This window comes from Neovison vison, chromosome 1, assembly GCF_020171115.1.
Source record: "Neovison vison isolate M4711 chromosome 1, ASM_NN_V1, whole genome shotgun sequence".
Classification (NCBI taxonomy): Eukaryota; Metazoa; Chordata; class Mammalia; order Carnivora; family Mustelidae; genus Neogale; species Neogale vison.
In genome coordinates, this window is record NC_058091.1 from 210,471,147 (window position 1) to 210,487,697 (window position 16,551).

Sequence of the window (16,551 nt, forward strand, 5' to 3'; positions counted from 1 at the left end):
CAGGTTACCATGAACTCAACAGGGAGTCTGCCCCATGTGGCAATGGTTAAGGAAGTTGGCAAGGCCTGGACTGATCAAAGCTCTAAGAGTGAAAGATCTGGCTAACCCTACAATAGACCTGTAACATGCCAGGGGAGTCCTGCTAGCCATTTTCATTTACCAGAACCACCCAAACGTCAGGGGGATCCATGATTATCAGGAGTCTGAAACTGGTCCACACTCCAAGGGCTGATATCCATCTAGGTGAGTCTTCTATTTTTTTTCTTTCTTTTTTGTTTTTAAATTAACATATATTGTATTCTTTGTTTCAGGGGTACAGGTCTGTGATTCATCAATCTTACACAATTCACAGCACTTACCATAGCATATACCCTCCCCGATGCTCACCACCCAGCCACCCCAGCCCTCCCCGAAGCCATCTCCAGCAACCCTCAGTTGTTTCCTAAGATTAAGAGTCTCTTATGGTTTGTCTCCCTCTCTGGTTTCGTTTTGTTTCATTCATCCTAGGAATGCATCCATTTCTTCCAGATTGTCTAATTTGCTGGCAAATAGTTGCTCATGATATGTTCTTATAATTGTTTGTATTTCTTTGGTGTTAGTTGTGATCTCTCCTCTTTCATTCATGATTTTATTAATTTGGGTCCTTTCCCTTTTTGTTAACTCTGCCAGGGGGTTATCGATCTTATTAATTCTTTCAATGAACCAGCTCCTAGTTCTGTTGATCTGTTCTATTGTTCTTTTGGTTTCTATTTCATGGGTTTCTGCTCTGATCTTTATTATTTCTCTTCTCCTGCTGGGTTTAGGCTTTCTTTGCTGTTCTTTCTCCAACTCCTTTAGGTATAGGGTTAGGCTCTGTATTTGAGACCTTTCTCGTTTCTTGAGAAAGGCTTGTATTGTTATATACTTTCCTCTCAGGACTACCTTCACTGTGTCCGAAAGATTTTGAACAGTTGTGTTTTCATTTTCATTTGTTTCTGTGAATTTTTCAAATTCTTCTTTAATTTCCTGGTTGACCCATGCATTCTTTAGTAGGATGCTCTTTAGTCTCCACGTATTTGAGTTCTTTCCAAATTTCCTCTTGTGACTGAGTTCTAGTTTCAAAGCACTGTGGTCTGAAAATATGCAGGGAATGATCCCAATCTTTTGGTACTGGCAGAGACCTGATTTGTGACCCAGGATGTGATCTATTCTGGAGAATGTTTCATGTGCACTAGAGGAGAATGTGTTGCTTTGGGATGAAATATATCTGAATACATCTGTGATGTCCATCTGGTCCAGTGTGTCATTTAAGCCCTTTATTTCTTTATCTTTGCTTAGATGATCAGTCCATTTCAGTGACAGGGGTGCTAAAGTCCCCTATTATTACTGTATTATTGTCAGTGTGTTTCTTTGATTTTGTTATTAATTGGCTTATACAACTGGCTGTTCCCATATCAGGGGCATAGATATTTAAAATTGTTAAATCTTATTGTTGGACAGACCCTTTAAGTACAATATAGTGTCCGTCCTCTTCTTTTATTATAGTCTTTGGTTTAAAAATCTACAATTTGTCTGATATAAGGATTGCCACTCCAGCTTCCTTTTGATGTTCATTAGCATGGTAAATGGTTTTCCACCCCCTCACTCTAAATCTGGAGGTGTCCTTGGGTCTAAAATGAGTCTCTGGCAGACAGTATATTGATGGGTCTTGCTTTTTTTTTTTTTTTAGCCATTCTGATACGCTGTGTCTTTTGATTGGGGTGTTTAGCCCATTTATATTCAGGGTAACTACTGAAAGATATGAATTTACTGTCATTGTATTGCCTGTAAGGTGACTGTTACTGTATATTGTCTCTGCTCCTTTCTGGTCTATGTTATTTTTAGGCTCTTTCATTGCTTATTAGAGGACCCCTTTCAATATTTCCTGTAAGGCTGGTTTGGTGTTTGCAAAATCTTTTAATTTTTGTTTGTCCTGGTAGCTTTATCTCTCCTATTTTCAGTGGCGGTCTGGCTGTCCATTGTATAATAGATAATAATATAACAGTATAATATAATATATATGATATACGTATATCATATATATAATATTATAACAGTATAATAATACTGGCTGACTATAGTATTCTTGGCTGCATATTTTTCTCGTTTAGTGCCAGTCCTTTCTGGACTGCCAGGTCTCTGTGGATAGGTCTGCTGCCAATCTAATATTTCTACCAATCTAATATTTCTACTGTTATAGGTTACAGACATCTTGTCCCAAACTGCTTTCAGGATTTTCTCTTTGTCTCTGAGAATTTTAAGTTTTACTATTAGATGACAGAGTGTGGACCTATTTTTATTGGTTTTGAGGGGCATTCTCTGTGCCTCCTGGATTTTGATGCCTATTTCCTTCCCCAAATTAGGAAAGTTCTCTGCTATAATTTGCTCCAATACACCTTCTGCCCCCTTCTCTCTTTCTTCTTCTTCTGGGATCCCAGTTATTCTAATATTGTTTCATCTTATGGTATCACTTATCTCTCGACTTCTCCCCTTGTGATCCAGTAGTTATCTCTCTTTTTCTCAGCTTCTTTATTCTCCATCATTTGGTCTTCTATATCACTAATTCTTTCTTTTGCCTCATTTATTCTAGCAGTTAATTTCCATTTTTTATTGTACCTCATTAATAGCTGTTTTGATTTCAACTTGGCTGGATTTTAGTTCCTTTATTCCTCAAGAAAGGGATTTTTCTAGTATCTTCTATGCTTTTTTCAAGCCCAGCTAGTATCTTTATAATTGTCGTTCTGAACTGTGGTTCCAACATCTTACTCATGTCCATATTGATTAGGTCTCTGGCAGTTGGTAGTGCCTCTTGTTCTTTTTTTTTTTTTTTTTTGAGGTGAGTTTTTCCATTTTGTCATTTTTTCCAGAGAAGAACAGATCAATGAGAGAACAAAGTGCTAAAAGGGTAACAATGACCCCAGAAAAATATACACTAAACAAATAAAAAGGGACAAAACTGGGGGGTGGGGAAGGAAAATAAATAAGTAGAAAGAAAAGGAAAAAAAGAATATGATCAGGCTGGTGAATAGAACAGAGCCACACACTAGATTTTGGGTGTATTTTGGTCTATTAGAAGAAATGGTCTCCCAAAATTTTAAAGAAAGAAAAACTTTTATATATATATAAAAATAAGGGTAAATACGATGAAGGGTGACTGTAAAGATGAAAATTTAAAAAGATTTTTGAAAAGCAATAGATAAAACAAGAAGTTGGTTGAAAAAGGGAAGAAAAAAATTTAAAAAATTAAAAAGGAGAGAATGTGATCAGGCAGGAGACCATAACAAAGTAATACACTAGATTTAGGGTATATTTTAGTCTGTTAGAAGAAACTTTATCCTTGAAATTTTAAAGAAGGAAAAATATAGGGACGCTTGGGTGGCGCAGTTGGTTGGACGACTGCCTCCAGCTCAGGGCGTGATCCTGGAGTCCCGGGATTGAGTCCCACATCAGGCTCCCAGCTCCATGGGGAGTCTGCTTCGCTCTCTGACCTTCTCCTTGCTCATTCTCTCTCTCACTGTCTCTCTCTCTCAAATAAATAAATAAAATAAAATCTTTAAAAAAATAAAAAAATAAAAAAAATAAAAAAAAAAGAAAAATATATATACAAAAATAAGGTTAAATACAATGAAGGGAAAGAATATGACTATGAAAATGATAATTTAATACAATTTCAAAAAAAGAATTGATAAGAGTAAGATGTTGGTTAAAATAGGAAAGAAGAATTTTTTTTAAAAAATGAGAAAAGAAGAAAATTTTAAAAATTAACTTCAAAAACCTAAAGAATTCCATGAATTCCATGTATTGTATTCCCCTAGCACTGGTGTTTTACAGTTCTCATTGATCAGTAAACTTGGTCTTGTTGGATGTTCTTGCTAATCTTCTGGGGGAGGGGCCTGTTGCAGTGATTCTCAAATGTCTTTGCCTGAGGGGGAACTGCACCGCCTTTGCCAGGGGCCAGGTTAAGTAACCTGCTCCGTTCCCTCTCGGGAGCTTTTGTTCCCTGAAAGCTTTCCATAAGCTTTAGAGGAGGAGAATGAAAATGGCGGCCCCTCAGTCTCTGGTCCCTGAGGAGCTAAGAGCTTGGGGCCCCACTCCTTAGTGCGCCCTCAGAGAAAAGCAGTAAATCCTTCCTCTCTTCCTGGTCTCCAGCCACACTCTGTGCTTACCCACACTGTGACCAAGTGTTTCTATCTCTGGCACACGGCCCTCTTTGAAGTCTCTAAACCCAGAAGATTCCTGTGCTGCACTCCCATGCCACTGTTCCCAGGGGAGGAAGGTGAGTCTCCCCAGATCTGTCACTTATGGGGTCCCTGCTCAAAGTGTGGTCTGTGCCTTGGATCACAGTTTAAGGTAACTCTAAGCTAAGAGCCCCCTCCTTGGCTCCATCTCTGCAGCCAGCTTCTGATCTCTGATACCTGGGAGCTTTGCCGCACTCTGGCATCCGCGGTCTTTCTGTGACCCCAAGGTACCTGAGACCACCCTGTGCCCAAGAGAGCTCCACCCCTGCTTAGCCTCTGGAGTGACGTCCCTCAGTGGTGCAGACTTCTAAAAGTTCTGATTTTGTGCTCTGGTGCTATACTGCTTGCCGGAGCTGGCTGACAGAGGCTCCCTTGCCGCCGGGATCTATCTTCTCAAATATCACTTCAGATTCACTTCTCCACACATCCTACCTTCCAGAAAGTGGTTGCTTTTCTGTTCATATAATTGCTGCTCTTCTTTTCTTAGATATCCTGTTGAGTTTGTAGGTATTCAGAATCATTGGTAACTATCTAGTTGAATTCCTGGGACCACATGAAATTTAGGTCTCCTACTCCTCCATCATCTTGTTCCTCCCAGTCCCCAGTGAGTCTGACCAGGTTAGCTTCTCTTGGAGCTGACTGCAAGACAACAACTTCTACCACGTGGCCAAGGCTACAAATGAACGGCCATGTGGAGCCTTTTGCCAAACTGTTCTACTTAAAGCAGGTTTATGAAAGTCTAAAAAGCTTTACATTTAACTTGAATTACTTGGGGGAGTTTGGTTTCATAACTGAAGTTTTCTCTTGTAGCTTAAAATAACTTGAGGAGAAAAAAAATGAAACAATTCACAACCAACCGTTGTGTTTTTGTTTTTGATTAGTAAAGAAGAATATAAGAATTAACAACACATCTGTTTAATTTGTTTTTAAATATTTCTAGGGTTTAAAAAATGTTTAAAGTTTATAATTCATAATGGAAAATCATCTGAATGCATACCCTAATGGCAAACCACTGTAAAAATTTTCAAAAAAACCACTGTTATTTGGATTTTTTTGTTTGAACAATAGGAAGATAAAAGATTTCTACCTTTCACTCTGACGGTTTTTCCTCCAATTAGAGCACATTTCATATGTTCTATAACAAATTATGGGTTATGCTTTATAAGTTTTCTAACTATAGAAAATACACCATTTTTTTGCCACATGAGCAATAATAATTCTTCAAACAGCCATCCTTTAAGAACAAGCTTCTTGACTCCTGTTACTCCACAGAGTGCCGGGCAGTGATGGGGCAAGGTCAGTATTAGTTACACTAATGACATATTCTCTAATCATTTATTTCTCCACTACTTGACAGTCACATTGTTTCCTTCCAACTAATTTTTGTAACTGAGATTAAAAAATATTTGGGGAGTGCAACAGGCAAAAGAAAGATTCGGAAGCTAGAAACTAACTTTTGCGTTTATATTTTCGCGTCTCCTGAGCTTACCTACAGGCTGACGATAGCGGAGGTGCTGAGGAGTGGAGGGTGATCGGCAAGGTGAAAGGTCCGTGCTGTCTGCCACTGGGGAACTTTCCACTCCTGCTCGGTCCACCGGTGCGGACTCTAGGACGGCTGCTTGGAAACATCAGGAATTTTAACAACCAGGCCATGAATTCAAGATGTTCTTGTCAGTAGTATATACAGAAACACAAAGGTCTATTATGGATAACTGACTTCCAGACTAGTCTACATTTTTAAAGGGCTTTAATATGAAATCAAGTCATTCCTCCTAGCAGAGTGCTAATGTCACTAAATCTCAGTGCAGCGTCTTCTTTATTCCTGTCTTGCTGACCCTGCTGAGCCTGGCTAACTGTACCTAGTCCTTTCTGCCCAACACAACAGCAGATGTTCAGAAGAACAGGGGATGTGCTATAGGTTCCCTACCCGCCAGAAGAGTAGGGCAAGAAGGACACTCCCAGATTGTAAATCAGACTGGGATCAAAATTGGGACTTCACTAATTCTTAAGCCAACTGAAATTTGAATCTCTATCAGTGTGCCCCCCCTCCCCCCGCCAACAAGAAGCTCTGGGGACTCCTAAGGGTCTAGAGCTGCCCTGACCAACATGGTAGCATTAGCCAAATGTAACTAGATAAATTTAAATGAAAACTAACTGAAGTTAAATTACTATTTCAGCTCCTCACTTGCACTAGCCATATTTCAAGTGTTCAGTACCAAATGTGGCTGGTGGTTACAGTACAGGATGACAGAGACAGAGAGCATTTCCAGCCTCCCAGAGAGTTCTGTTGGACAGCCCTGATCTAAAGCTACAGATCAGCAGGAGGCAAGTGGAAGTTTTTAGAATGAACCATGGGGAAAGCTTGAGATGGTCTGAGCCTTTTCATTGCAGCTAAGGTCTCATGAACAAAAGACACATCACTCTAGGGTCACCTTAGGCTACTACTGACGACGTTTCTGTACCACTTGCGCTGGCTTATTAACCAGCTAAAACAACAACCCCGCGTACGTTCTTTCACAGAAAAAAAAAAATTCATACATTTCCACCAATCCTCTTGTATTTCTTTTTTCCTTGGGCTTTTCACTAACTCGTAACAGCTCTGTCTCCTCTACTAACTTTCCACGACCCCTGTCGGCAGGACTCCTCTGAGCCCTGCTCCCTTTGTTATTTCATTCAAGGTTTCACTCAATAAACCCTTCCAAAAATACCTAATGACTTCTTGCATGTGATTTACTTCCTTGCAAATAGGGCCACGGCCACGATCCGGCTCTTCCGCAACACAAAGGGGCCAGGGAAGGGAATCGGTTAGTCTCTTTCCCTGAATGACATAATTACAGTTAAAGCTGGCAGTGATGCAGGATACAGACCAAAAAATTCATGCTTAGCTGTTAGTTTTATTATTTTCTAAACAACTCCCTCAAAATTCTGTAATGGAAGGCATCTGCTCTGCAAGAGCAAGCAGAATATCAAATACACGTGTCCTTGGGCTGATTCAACCATTCAATCCTCTGAGGCAAATGAAAAAATGATTTCATCAGCAATTACACTGAACCCAAAAAACTTCCCAGTGAGAGAGATGGTCAGGCCTTGAATATCCCTTGAAAGAACAGGAAAGCAAAGAATAACACTGTAAGCAAACAGAGGCAGCTACAGAGAGAAGAAACCCTGCCAGCAGGGTAGGGGACAAGCAGCATTTCCTTCTGGCATGTTCGCTTTCAATCAAGTTCCATGCAAACAGCTTTGCTTTCAGGACGAGTAGGCAGATGTGGGCTCAAAACAAATGCTAAAATTGGGAGCACTTTCAGCCCACAGGCAGGCAATTTTCAAGCTAAGAACACAGAAACAGACACCGGTGATGCAGGCTATGCAGCAACACTTAGGCTGGCTCGTACAGCAGGGACCCGAGGGCACGTTGGCAGGTGTGGTGAGAGACCCCAATACAGGCAGCGGCCCTGTGCCTTCCCTTGCTTGCCTGCCACTGGCTGGATTTTTGTGGAGAGCTCACCATTGGGTGGGCATACGGAAGTGAGCTGGGCTAAAATGTGCACTTCTAAGGAAAATCCAGGGTGGAAGAAGGTGGGGCCTGCCTGCTAGGAAGAAGGGAGGGCTTAATGAATAAGACAAGCCTGGGGCAGATAGGGGAGGCCAGGGAGACTGGATGGGGTCAGGGAATTAAGGGTCTTCCTTTTCCCTCCAAGTTCATCTTTTTGCTCACTCGGAGAGATAGCTCCTGTTTCTCTTTCTCCTCTTTATGTCATTTGAAGTTTTCTTGCCAGGAAATATTGCAAGCCTGGCATTAGCAGTGCAGTGACAATAAAACGGGACAAAGGTGACTAGCATTTTTCACATGGTGTGCCCTGAAACTGTCTAGCAGGCCAACAGTGAGAGAAACCTATGGCCTCAGGAGCGACTTAAGACTTAATGGAGGAAGCTGGTATTACGTAATGAGGTTGTACAGAGTTGTATCCTGAAGTGAAAAGCCAAAAATGTATAAACTGTTGGCATAGAATTCTTATTCAAGTTTGCCAACTGTTTTAAGTGTTAACATTATGCAAAGCACATGCAAACATCTTTCCAATTAAAGACAGATCAGTGTCTCCCTTTTCTTTGCCAATTAGAATTTTCAAGACTAGACAACAGAGTTAACACAGCAGCACTCTTGGCTCCTACAGACATCATGTATACACACACACACAGAACCTGTCAGACTGATGCTGAAGAAAAGTGCTTTATCCATGACTTTCTTAGGCCTTTTCACGACCAGGATTACCCATTTACCAATGCAAAATAAAAGAAAAATCTATGATTCCTGTTTCATCTCTTCAGAAAAATGCCACAGAGCTCCCCAGTCTCCAGTGTTAATTCTGAGCTTTCTACTCACAGCACTTTCTTTATGGGAATTCATGGGATAAATTGTTCTCAAATCCCAGTAGGAAGAAAAGATATGCCTGTACACCAAAATCTTCTTAGGTTTCATACGAATCACAGAATTGATTATTTTTGGAACCCAAATCAGGGCAGCTCTAGGAACTACAGAAGACCACACAGTGTTGTGTTCACTGTTCACTAACCATACCCTTGGCCTCATAGAGTTTTTCTCCATTACCTGATTTCCTTATTCATTTTACTTTTAATCCAGCTGTTCCATGTTCCTGTTTGAACTACCATCTTAACTACTTGTTAGGAACAAATAGAAACAGGATGGCAAGGAAATACATTAAAAGTAATCAGAAAACAGCTACAGAAAGGGAAAAGAAATAAAGATGTAAAGGGATGGAGAACCATCTATCATGCTAATGCACATCAAAAGAAAGCCAGAGCACCCATATTTATATCAAACTAGATTTTAAATCAAAGACTGTAACAAGAGATGAAGAAGGGCATTATCATAATTAAGGGGTCTGTCCATTAAAAAGACCTAACAATTGTAAATATTTATGCCCCCAACTTGGGAACACCTAAATATATGAATCAATGAATAACAAATATAAAGAAACACATTGATAACAATACAATAATAGTAGGGGATTTTAACACCCTACCTATAGCAATGAATAGATCATCTCAGCAAAAGATCAACAAGGTAACAATGGCTTTGAACAACACACTGGACCAGATGGATTTAACAGATATAGTCAGAGCATTTCATCCTAAAGCAGCAGAACAGACATTCTTTTTGAGTGCACATGGGACATTCTCCAAAATAGATCACACACTAGGTCACAAATCAGCCCTCAACACATACAAAAAGATTGAGATCGTAGCATGCATATTTTCAAACACAACACTGAAACTTGAAGTCAACCACAAGAAAAAAATTTGGAAAGATCACAAATACATGGAGGTTAAAGAACATCTTAGTAAAGAATGAATGGGATAACCAGGACATTAAAGAATAAATGAAAAAAGTACATGGAAGCAAATGAAAATAAAAACATAACAGTCCCAAACCTTTGAGATACAGCAAATGCAGTCCTACCTCAAAAAGCTAGAAAAATCTTAAATACACAGCCTAACTTTACCCCTGAAGGAGCTAGAAAAAGAACAGAAAATAAAACATAAAGCCAGTAGAAGAAGGGAAATAATAAAGATTAGAGAAGAAATAAATGATACAGAACTAAAGGGGGGAGAAAAACAGTAGAACAGATTAACAAAACTAAGAACTGGTTCTTTGAAAGTATCAATAAAATTAATTAACCCCTAACCAGACTTATCAAAGAAAAAAATGAGAAAGGACCCAAATAAATAAAATCAGGATGAAAGAAGAGAGGTCACAACAAATGCCACAGAAATACAAATGAATTATAAGAGAATATTATGAAAAATTATATGCCAGCAAACTAGGCAATCTGGAAGAAATGGACAAATTTGTAGAGACATACAAACTAGCAAAACTGAAACAGGAAGAAATAGAAAACCTAAACAGACCCCAAACCAGTAAAGAAATTGAATCAATAATCAAAAATCTCCCAACAGACAAGAGTCCAGGGCCAGATGGCTTCTCTAGAGAATTCTACCAGACATTTAAAGAGTTAATAACTATTCTTCTCAAACTGTTCCAAAAAATGGAAATGGAAAGAAAACCTTCAAATTCATTCTACAAGTCCAGCACTGCCTTGATTCCAAAATCAGACAAAGACCCTACAAAAAGGAGAATTACAGGTCAATATCCATGAAGAACACAGATGCAAAAATTCTCAACAAGATACTAGCAAATTGAATCCAATGGTACATTAAAAGAATTATTCACTTCGATCAAGTGGGATATATTCTTGGGCTGAAGGGTGGTTCAGTATTCACAAATCAATCAAAGTGATACACCACATTAATAAAAGAAAGGATAAGAACTCTCAGTAGAGGCAGAAAATGTATTTGACAAAATACAGCACCCATTCTTTTTTTTTTAAGATTTTATTTATTTATTTGACAGAGAGAGATTACAAGTAGGCAGAGAGGCAGGCAGAGAGAGAGAGGAGGAAGCAGGCTCCCTGCTGAGCAGAGAGCCCGATGCGGGACTCGATCCCAGGACCCCGAGATCATGACCTGAGCCGAAGGCAGCAGCTTAACCCACTGAGCCACCCAGGCACCCACAGCACCCATTCTTGATAAAAACTTTCAACGAAGTAGGTATAGATGGAACATATCTTAACATCATATAGGCCATATATGAAAGACCCACAGCTAATATCTTCCTCAACAGGAAAAAAACAGAGCTTTTTCCTCTTCAGTTAGGAAAAAGACAGGTATGTTCACTCCTACCATTACTATTTAACATAGTACTAGAAGTCTTAGCCTCAGCAATCAGACAACAAAAAGAAATAATAAGCACTCAAATCAGCAAGGAAAAGGTCAAACTTTCACTATTTGCAGACATGATAGTCTACATAGAAGACCCAAAACAACCTACCAAAACATTGCTAGAACTGATACATAAATTCATCAAAGTCGCAGGATATAAAATCAATGTACAGGGACACCTGGGTGGCTCAGTTGGTTAAGTGTGCAACTCTCAACAACCCAGAGAACATGACCTGAGCTGAGAAACTAAGAGTTGGATGTTCAACCACCTGAGCCACACAGGTGCCCCTGAGAACCCAATATTTTCACCACACCATTATTCATAGGTTTTCTCCATCTTTGGCTGCCAGTCATAAATGATTAATGCTGACACATGACAAGCTCTCCAGTTGTCAAGAGCTGTGACCACAATGATTGCACATCAGTCCAACATCTGCACCAACCAGTTTCTAGCAGACTTTGTTAGTGTCCTTTGGAGTTTAATCCGGTTCTTTCTCTCTCTCTCTCTCTCTTTTTTTTTGGTCTCCCTGAGTCTAACTTGAACCAGGGGGAAAAGCTACTGATTCCTACCAGTAGTCACACCTCCATCCCAGATAGTAGGGCAAACAGGTTTTATATGACGTTAGACCATTACTACATACTCTGGGCTTGGGTATTGAAGACCAGAACCAGGGAACTTGGTGAGCAATGTCAAAATCTGCAACAAGTTAAGAGGAAGAATTAGCCATGATGGACAATGGGCAGCTTGATTGAGGACCTCTAGAACCATGACATGAGTTCAGACCAACCTCAAAGCCATGAATGTCTGACACTAACATGCTTACTCTTAAAGCTCTCCTAACTCAAAATAACACAAGAATCTAGACTTAGACCCAGACTTCTATTCATTGCACTCCAATTAAAGGAGGGAACAGATCTTCCCATATTCTGGGAAATTCCTGTACTTCCCAGGGCACCCTGCCCCACGGGGGAGGTCTGTGATAAGCTTCCCTAAGTCACTCTTTCCACAGAGGTTCCCAGGCTGATGTTGGATGGAACACCAAATGTACTTGTCAGCTTGCATGCTGCCTCATTATTCCTGAGAAGAATCCATCATGATTCTACTAAAGCTTGTTGTTCTAATGACTTTTTAATTATCTTCCTCCTTTCCTCCTCCTTAGTTGCTAACTTGTCAATTTAAGGCATTTCTTGTTTAAAAGGGTGCTACTTTTGATAATGACAACCATCCAGTTAAAACTCCATTAAGTTCTTTAGCCAGGAGACTTATTTTTAAATTATGTGAAGCTAGAAGCTTCAACCAGGTAGAGAAGCAAGGGTCTCTGCTTCCATCTGGGTGATTGCCCTTGGAATTTGGACACTTTGATTGAATACCCAATATTTTTTATGTCATCAATAAATAAATCAGTTATCATACAGGAAAAAAAAAGCTCTTTGCTAATTTTGCTATGAAACCTTTTTTATTTTCACCACAGAAACATTATCAAAGCAACAAAAGTCACCTCCTATAACCCCTACTCTGTACTGAGCTGCAAAAGGCAAGGTAGACAGGACACAAGATCCTTGCTTAGTTAATGGAATGTTTCGTTTGATTCACTCATTTAACAAAAATTAACCACCTGCCAGGCACTGGCCAAGGCACAGAGAATACAGAGATGAACAAGACAGACAATGTTGCTGATCTTATGGAACTTACACATCCAGGCAAGAGGAACAACTAGTACAAAGGCCCTGAGGCAGAAATGACTGAGCTATTTCTGAGATTAAAAAATGCAATCCCTGTCACTGCATCTAGTAGGCAGGGTGCGGGGCATGATGGAAACAGGGGCTAGAAAGATAGACAAGATCTAAGTCTCATGGTATCTTAAGGTCTTGTGAGGGAAAACAGATTTTAATCTAAGTGCCACAGAAAATCAGAGAATTTAATCAGGAAAACATATCTAACTCATCTTTTAAAAAAAATAACATTTTGGCTGTCATGGACAATGAACACCATCTCGAATTTCATTTTTTCCCCTCTATCTCTGTTGTAATATGAAGCACTGCCTCGGTAACCAAACTGAAGAAGCCATCTTAATGCTTCCAGGCTGGGTCATCCTCATCAGGGGAGTATCATTACCCAACCAAGCCTTAACCAAAGTATCAAGTATCATTACCCAACCAGCCTTAACCAAATCCCACGAAGAACCTTCCAGTAATACATTCAGATAATGCTGTTCTTCCATACACAGCTGACTACAATTAGACTTTTACTGTAGAAGACCCCAGGACAGCTAACTTTGCCCTCCTTTGCACATAGGCTAGAGTGACCTACAGGCACTACCCCTTCTAACTAGCCATTGTATTCATTCTACTTTTAACAGAGGAGTAGGAAAGCTGTAAAGAAAGGAATCTAGGGTTCCAGAAGGAATGGTGGGGAGGCAGGTGGCCAGCAAACACAGGGTGTGGCAGGTGGATAATACCTCTTTGAATACTTCGTTTTAGCTTGTTACACAGATCCATGCGGGGGTTATCTAGAGACTCCTCTATAGATCCCGGGCTTTGTTCTGGAGAAGGAAGGCCTCTGCTGAGATCCAATGGTACTTTGCCAGGGTGCGGTGGTGGGGATGCAGCAGGGCTGTGGGTGGTGGTCGGACTGCTGGATGCTGAGCAGGTGGTCAGGTCCAAAGCTCCTATCCTTGAGTTCAACGGAGAAGTCAAAGACAGCTTTCTGGCCCTCACTGGGGAGGACGTCCTGGACACAGCCAGTGGTGGTGGGGAAGAGAATTTGCGACACAAGCGTGGGGATTTGCCATCCACCAAATGTTCACCTCTATTGTTCTGGCTGGTAGCAAAAAACAATTCTAATGACCTAAAAATAAGAGCAGAAGCTATTGACAGATGATAGCCAAGTAAAGACTATTCCCCTGATTATCATTCAGAACATGCTCCCTACATTAAAAGGCCACAATATCATCACACTTCCGTTGCTGAATTTCTTTCATTTAAATGCTACCTATATACCACACATTTGCTGAAGGAATACAGACAATTTTTAGGCTTTGTCTAATCCCTTGCTTACTCGACTGTGACCCAAAGACCAGTAGCATTGGTATCTCTGGGGAGCCTGTCAGAAATGCAGAACTCAGGCTGCACTCCAGATATGCTAAATCACAGTCTGCAATTTAACAAGACCCCTGGGTGATTCTTAATCTACGTTCAAGTTTGAAAAGCACAACTGTTTAAAAAAAAAAAGAAAGAAAGAAAGCCTAAGACAATAGTTAGCTTCCAAATAATCACGGAGGAAGCAAAGATGAGTTGGGGACTCTAGAGTTCTCAACTTCTTCCATGGGAACCATCTGTGAACTCTACCCCCCACCCCTCTACAGGCAGGCCAAGTTCCCAGGTGAGCCAGTCCTGTAGGAGCAGCTCTACTGAATGTCTGTTCAGCTGCATGGAGACCCAGGCACTAGGTGGGGCCAACTTCCATGACAGGCAAGTCTAGAGCCTACCTGACAGGGATGGAGGTAAAAGGCCTCTTGTATATATCGGAAAGTTTTGCCAGCACCACAGCTGCCGTAGTGAAAATACGATAGGTGTGCAGAAAGGTGTTGAGGAAATCAATACTAAGAAATCGCAAGTCTGTCAGCCGCTCCAGGAGGCGCTCCACACTGGCATAGCGGATCTGGGGCACTTTGCAAGAGTTGAGTGTTTTACTGAAGCAAATGTCAGTGTCATCTTTATGAAGACGGGCATCAGACCTACGCACAAAGCAGGAACATGAGAACAATACCGGGGCATGGCTTCCTCTCCACCACTGAGTATTTCAGTATTCAGAGACAAAAACTTGTATGAGTGCTCCCCATCATATTTGATAAAAGATGTTGAAATGACTTATTACACGCAAGAAGGCAGGGCTATAAAAACAACAACTACATTATTATAATTTAGGAAGGTCAGAATTAATTGTGAAGAAGGTAAGAATAATTCATTTCACTCTGTGGATTCCTTCTGTAGGGGAAGAAAATTATTTTTCCTCTACCTTTCTGAGTTCTTGGATGAGACTCTTATAATAGAAGACAGGTTAGAAAGAGAAAAACAAACAGAAGTTTATTAACATGCATACCTCATGTACACATGGGAGATACCCAGGGAAAAATAAGTAACTCCCAGAGGTAGCTTAGAATTCAGGCTTAAATACCATCTTAAGAGGGAAAATGGGTGGGGGGTGAGGCGGGTAGGCCTCTTAAAGAAGAGAAAATGATTTTAGGAAAGATGAATGGACCCTTAGGAGACTAGATAGGAGGTATGGTAATTTGGGACACCTCGTTTGGGTGAGGGGTTGACTTCTAGTCTTTTCCCATACAATAAATTCAATCCTCTCCGGTTGATGAAATTCTCAGGGAGGGGATTTATGACATCTGAGTGCCTTTTGGAGGATCTGTCTTTAGGCAAATAAAAGGAGTTCAGAGAACGTTTCTCCCTGCATTTGCTGTTTTTCAAGTGCCTATAGTTCAATCAATATGCCCAAGTAGCATGTTTGGGGTGGGACATTTCTGCTATCCTGCACGTCTCTCTGTCTAGTTCAATCGTTTTATTAGAGAAAAGAAACTAAATGTCCTGTTTAGGAGGGGCATTGCTTATGCCCTTAAATCAGCATGTCAGAAGTACGCTTAATAAGTAATGGGTGATGTTTTTCTCACAGATGGGTAGAGGGGAGAGATACAGATACAGATATCACTGCTGTATCTGTGGTTATTTTTTCCCTTACTTCTAATTTTGTGCAATTGTTCCCCCACCTCATCTTTTTTTTTTTTAAAACTATTTTAACTAAACTAACTAACCAACAGGTTATGTTATTAGGTATTTTTTCCCTTTAGAGCTGGCTCTTTGAACAATTCTATGGTTCTTCTATATTTTAACATATTTGTGTCTGTACTTGTCTTATTTTCTTCCCACACTTCCTTACAGTTTGTCATTCTTTTTCTAACTTCTTCAACTGAATGCTTAATTCACTTCATTCTTCCTGGCTCATTAATGAGTTTAAGTCATCTGTTTGATTAGTACTGTTTAATCCACAAATTGTGTGAAATGTTATGTCTTCATTATTTTGCAATATTTTATAGAGTCTGAAATATCTTCATTTAAAAAAAAAAAGTAATAATAGATGCCTGGGTTGCTCAGTTGTTAAGTGTCTGCCTTCGGTTCAGGTCATGATCCCAGGGTCCTGGGATTGAGCCCCACATCAGGCTCCCTGTCGGTGGGAAGCCTGCTTCTCCCTCTCCCACTCCCCCTGCTTGTGTTCCTCCTCTCACTGACTCTCTCTCTCTCTCTCTCTCTGACAAGTAAATAAATAAAATCCTAAAAAAAAAAAAAAAAAAAAATAATGGAAGAGATTACCCATGAACAGTATCCACCATTAACCCCCCACCCCCCACTTCCTGTAGTGTTCTGCGTTTTCTCATTCTGTAAAACCTCCTATCTGGCTGCTCCTTCACCCTCCTGGATTCTCTGGGGGCCT

General features: G+C 40.3%; 1 protein-coding gene across 2 annotated transcripts in view; it reads right to left on the reverse strand.

Annotated features, from left to right (window-relative positions):
• RASGRF2 (Ras protein specific guanine nucleotide releasing factor 2) overlaps window positions 1-16,551 on the reverse strand; it is a 250,309-nt gene that overhangs the window by 97,081 nt on the left and 136,677 nt on the right. For both annotated transcript variants that reach the window (XM_044266218.1, XM_044266225.1), the window contains exons 14-16: window positions 14,543-14,791; window positions 13,514-13,902; window positions 5,746-5,871 (exon numbers count right to left, since the gene is read on the reverse strand). In XM_044266218.1, coding sequence (XP_044122153.1) covers window positions 5,746-5,871; window positions 13,514-13,902; window positions 14,543-14,791 — 764 coding nt within the window. The remainder of the gene's footprint in view (window positions 1-5,745; window positions 5,872-13,513; window positions 13,903-14,542; window positions 14,792-16,551) is intronic.